This window comes from Geospiza fortis, unplaced genomic scaffold (assembly GCF_000277835.1).
Source record: "Geospiza fortis unplaced genomic scaffold, GeoFor_1.0 scaffold85, whole genome shotgun sequence".
In the NCBI taxonomy this organism is placed as follows: domain Eukaryota; kingdom Metazoa; phylum Chordata; class Aves; order Passeriformes; family Thraupidae; genus Geospiza; species Geospiza fortis.
Window position 1 is genome coordinate 741,857 of NW_005054358.1, and position 4,851 is coordinate 746,707.

Consider the following 4,851-nt stretch of genomic DNA (forward strand, 5'->3'; position numbering starts at 1 on the left):
AATAAATAGGTCCTTCAGCAATACTCTCTTTAGGCCATATTTCTGTACAGTATCTTATCATTTTTATCTTATCTAGATCCTTCATTCCCTCATTAGTATCCCAATTTATTAAAAGTTCACCTAAAGGACTACTAGGAGGTATTTTCTTTAAAATGTCCCTATAGCACACTCACACAGCTGCTGGCACATGTGGCCTGGCCCTTTATGCTCTCTCCCAGTTTATGTCGCTGCTGGGGCCCCTGCAGCCCAAGCTGGGCACAGACATGGTGGTTGTGGAGCAGGTCCTGGGGGTGCAGGCTCCTCCCTAGGTTGCCTGGTACTTTGCAGCCTTTCCCATCCCTCTTCCCTGTCTGTCTGCACAGGTTGCTAACACAGATGTGGGCTGGACTCTGGGCTACATGCTCAATCTCACCAACCTCATCCCCTCGGAGCCTTCTACAGCAGTCACAGAGCTCCCGAGAAGGATCTGGATAGCAGCCACACTTCTGCTGGCCATCATGCTCATCCTCGTCTTCTGCCTGCTCACAGCCACGTGCTGCCACAGAAACTCCTTGGGCTATGAGCAGCTGTAGCAGCACTGTCTGGGCGGCCAGTCCGGGTCCTCCTGCCACTCCTCTGCAAGGAGCTGCTTCCCGAGAATCACCCCTGTGTGCCCAGGGGCCATGGACGTGTCCTGGGGGGCCCCAAGTCCTGGCCTGGTGAACTGGAGCTGGCACAGCTGTGGAACACCCCCCTCACAGCTGTGTGCTCTCTGCTCTCCTTTCCCTGCCCTGCTGCTTGGAGATGCTCCAGGAGGGAGGCTTGGGGAGCACCGTGCTGTGGGGTGGCTGAGATGGGGACTGGGGGTCTGGCAGCAGTGGGACTGTCACAGGGCTGCTTACAGCCCACAGCAAACCCAGGGTGGGACACACGTGTCCTGCCCCATCCCAGGGCCAGGGTCTGCATCTCCCATGGCCAGTGCCAGCCCCAGGGGCCGTGGCTTTGGGGATGTTTGGGACACTGGCCTGGTAGACAGGGCTCTGCCTGGGGCTGGGAAGCCCTGTGAGGGGGGATGGCACAGCTGCCTCCTCTCCTGCAATGAGGTTCCTCTCCAGTCCACTGCACCCCATGCCCCACGGCTGGCAGACAGCTCATCCTCCCTTTCCAACACAGGGTGACTTGGGAACACAGCTGGGACATGGCAGAGGCAGCTTCCAGGGCTCTCCATACAGTTTTGGGGAGTCCTGTTGGCAGCCAAGTGATGGGTGAGTTGAGACACCTCCTCAGAGAAGGAAAAGGCCTGTCCTTGTGCCCTGTTGGCTCCACTCCAAAGTCCAGCAGAGACCTCAGTGTCTGCAGGGACACCTCCCATAGATTCATTGCCTCACCCCTGAGTCTCCCTCATCACCAGCCCTTACCTGGGAGACAGAAGTAATAAAATCACAATGATTTGGAAGCAGAGTAGCAGGCATTTCCCCATGTGCTGCCTTTTATTTGTTTATTTAGGTGACGAGAGCTGTGAGGTGTCCAGCATTCCACAGGGACACCAAAGGTCTGCTCCTCACTGTGGGAATGCAAACAACAGCATGAATCATCCACAGAGCAGCTAAAAACGAGCAGAACCAAAGGCAAAGGCCATGGGCAGGACCCAGCTCAGCCACGTGCAGGGCAGGACTCACAGCCTGCTGGAGCCTCATCCTGACACCCATGGGGTCCAGGCCTTCTGCTCGTAGGACAGTGCTGTCTCCAGGAAGGCACAATCCCTTTATTCCAGGTGAAAAGGAAGAGGATGAGATGGGTGGTGAGATGTGATGATGACATGACATGACATGCCATACCATGGTGATGAGATAGTGAGATGGACTCTCTGGAGGGGCATGGACCACACTCCTGACTGTGGGTGCCCAGTGTTCTTTCTCCAAGACCATTTCCACGAAAGCCCCAGCCACAGCCCCTGCACAGGGCCAGCTGGGGTCCCACAGAGCATCCCTCAGGCTGGCAGACCCAGCAGGGACCCGCTGGCTCTTGGTGGCCACGCTCAGAGCTGGCATTGCATGGAGCACCCTGGAGTGCCTGCCCCATGCCCCATCAGGCTGGCACCAGGGCACTGTCCAGGCTGGCCCTCCACAGCCCCAGGGCCAGCTGGTGGGATGGAGCCATGTCTGTAACACGCAGAGCACTGACAGGAGGCACACAGGCTCGGCTGAGGCTTCTGCAGGCTGATCCCATTGTGTCTCCATGGGAGTGGAGCTCCTCTGGAAAACCCAGAGTGCCTGTCTGCACGTTGGGGGCCAGGCCCATGGAAAAGCAGCCCCCAGTTCTCTGGAGCTGTGGAGGTGACTCTGCTGAGCAGCACAGACCCAGTCCTGGGCTCGTTATGCAGGCAGGAGCACGGGGACTCCAGCACGGCCCTGCAGCCCCAGTCTGTCCCTGCTGGGCTCCCAAACACGGCCAGGCTCCTACACCCACAGCTGCAGGAGCAGGGCAGCAAGCCCCAAAATGGGGGTGAGGATGATGAAGGCGATGGCTGCAGCCCACAGGGAAGACCTGTGGCCCTTCAGCCTGGCTGGAGCCTCGGCCGGGACCATGTTGGTGAGGTTCAGCATGTACCCCAGCGTCCAGCCCACGTCAGCATCCCCAGCCTGCCCAGAGAGAAGGGACAGGGTCAGCCCTGCCCCAGAGAGAGGGGATGGGGTCAGCCCTGCCCCAGAGAGAGGGGATGGGGTCAGCCCTGCCCAGAGAGAGGGGATGGGGTCAGCCCTGCCCCAGAGAGAGGGGATGGGGTCAGCCCTTTAGGGGAGTCACTGCTGGCCCAGGGCCCCCCACCCATCCTGCTCAGCCCACACGGTGTGCAGCAGCTGTGCCCACAGCAGTGCCATGGGGGGCAGGCAGGGCTCTCTGCACCACTGCTCCCCAGCACACCCCAGCATGGAGCTGGTTCTCCCCCAGCACCCCAAAATGAGGGCTTGCTCCCTCCCAGCACCCCCACACAGGGTCTGGCTCTCCCCAGCACCCCAACATGGCCTTGTTCTCCCCCAGCACCCCAATATGGGTCTGGTTCTCCCCCAGGACCCCAATGTGGGGCTGGTTCTCCCCCAGGACCACCTCTGCTCCCCCTCACGGGCTGGGAGCACTGCCCACCTTCATCTGGAAGCAGATGTTGTTCCAGCTGGTCTCGTTGAACTTGTAGGCATCGAGCAGGAGGGTGAGGATGTAGTTGGCGTTGGCACAGTATTTCGGCAGTCGCTTGGGATTCTCTGTGGGGTAGCTGGAAGAGAGCTGGGGTGGGGAATGTTTGGGGTGAAGGGGAGTTATTGACAGGCACTTTCCGTGCAGAGACAAAGCCCTGAAATGTGCTGCATGAGTGGCAGTGGCTCCACAGTCACTAGCATCCAGGAAGAGACTCCTGGGCTGGGCAGATTTTGGACCTCTCTATGCAGAGCAACTCCTTTGGGGAGGATTTACACTCCAAATGGAAACAGAGGCAGATATTGTAGCTTATTGTAGCTCCTCCTGCCCCAGATTCTCCATCTCAGCCTCTTCATGCAAGGGGCTCCTGCTCCCTGCCCCATGGTGGTGCTGGCACATTTCTGGGCTTATCCACCCCCATGTATTGCCCAGAGGAGCTGTGGTTGCTCCATCCCTGGACGTGCTCAAGGCCAGATTGGATGGGCATAGAGCAACCTGGTCTAGTGGAAGATGTCCGTGCCCATGTCAGGGATGTGGAACAAGATGAGCTTTCCCAACCAAACTGGTCTGGAATTCTATGATTCCAAGATTTTACTTGTCTCTGGCCTGGTGCCAGCAGCTGGCTCTGTTCTCACCATCCTCCCTGGCATTCCCATCCCCACCTCCAACCCCAGCTGCTTGCTGCCCTTGCCTGCCCTAGCTGCCCTTTTCCCAAGGGTGAATGAGCAAGGAGTGGATGCAGGACAGTCCCAGCTCCGCACAGAGCTCAGGGTGGCTCTGCTGGTAGGACACAGCTCAGAACCAGAGAGCCTTGCCCTGGAGGTGTCCCCACTGCCTCCCCCCACCCCAGAACCCCTTTGTTTCTGAGTGTCCCACTGTGCTCCATGCTGAGGAGCATACATCCTGCCAGCTCCTGCTGCAGAGCCCCTCAATGGCCTCTCTGACTGCGGCCAGCGGCTGCCCCTCCGTCAGGTTCAGGAACTTGAAGTTATAGTAGAAGGCAGAGAAGGCCTGCAAGGCAAGGGACAAACAGAGACAGAAACCCTGGTGAGCTGCATGGGGCACCCCCAGCAGCTGCCCGAAGCAGGAGGTGGGGTTTTCCTTCACAGGGTTTGTCCCAACTCAGGTTGTCCCAGGGCATTGCTGTCCCTGTCCCTGTCCCTGTCCCAGCTGGTGCTGGGCTGGGGGTTGGTGCCTGCTGGTGACAGCAGCACAGCCAGCACAGCCAGAGCCTTGCCCGAAGCTGCTGTCTCAACTCCTATTGACAAACCCTGTTTTATTAACAAATCCCTGGCAGTGCCCAAGGCCAGGCTGGACAGGGCTTGGAGCAGCCTGGGACAGTGGGAGCTGTCCCTGCCATGGCAGGGGGGGCTCAAGATGAGGTCGAAGATCCCTTCCAACCCAAACCAGTCTGGGATTCGATGATTCTCAGCACGGTCCCGTTGGGAGGTTTGGCTGGAAAAGCCCCCAGCAGCAATGCCCGGCGTGCCCTCAGGCAGCGGTGCCTGGGCAGCCTCTTGCCCTGTCCCTGCAGGGAGGTGACAGTGCCGCGGGGCAGCGAGCGGGGACAGCCCAGCCCCGGGGGAGCCTTTCCGAGGAGGCGGGGGACGGGTTTGCCTTACGATGAACTGTCCCCGGAGCGGGGGCTGGGGGACGCCGTCGAAGGCGCAGGGCTGGCTCTGG

The 4,851-nt window shown here is 59.5% G+C and overlaps 2 protein-coding genes across 2 annotated transcripts in view; one reads left to right on the forward strand and one right to left on the reverse strand.

Annotated features, from left to right (window-relative positions):
- Positions 1 to 573, forward strand: part of LOC102040618 (ectonucleoside triphosphate diphosphohydrolase 8-like) — an 11,973-nt gene extending 11,400 nt beyond the window's left edge. The window contains 1 exon segment of the mRNA XM_014308124.2: positions 363 to 573. Coding sequence (XP_014163599.1) covers positions 363 to 572 — 210 coding nt within the window. The 3' untranslated portion in view covers position 573.
- Positions 574 to 2,438: 1,865 nt separating this feature from the next.
- LOC102040786 (ectonucleoside triphosphate diphosphohydrolase 8-like) overlaps positions 2,439 to 4,851 on the reverse strand; it is a 7,796-nt gene continuing 5,383 nt past the window's right edge. Inside the window, exons 7-10 of the mRNA XM_031059258.1 lie at positions 4,791 to 4,851; positions 4,069 to 4,179; positions 3,121 to 3,258; positions 2,439 to 2,621 (exon numbers count right to left, since the gene is read on the reverse strand). The exon at positions 4,791 to 4,851 is cut by the window's right edge and continues 125 nt beyond it. Coding sequence (XP_030915118.1) covers positions 2,439 to 2,621; positions 3,121 to 3,258; positions 4,069 to 4,179; positions 4,791 to 4,851 — 493 coding nt within the window. The remainder of the gene's footprint in view (positions 2,622 to 3,120; positions 3,259 to 4,068; positions 4,180 to 4,790) is intronic.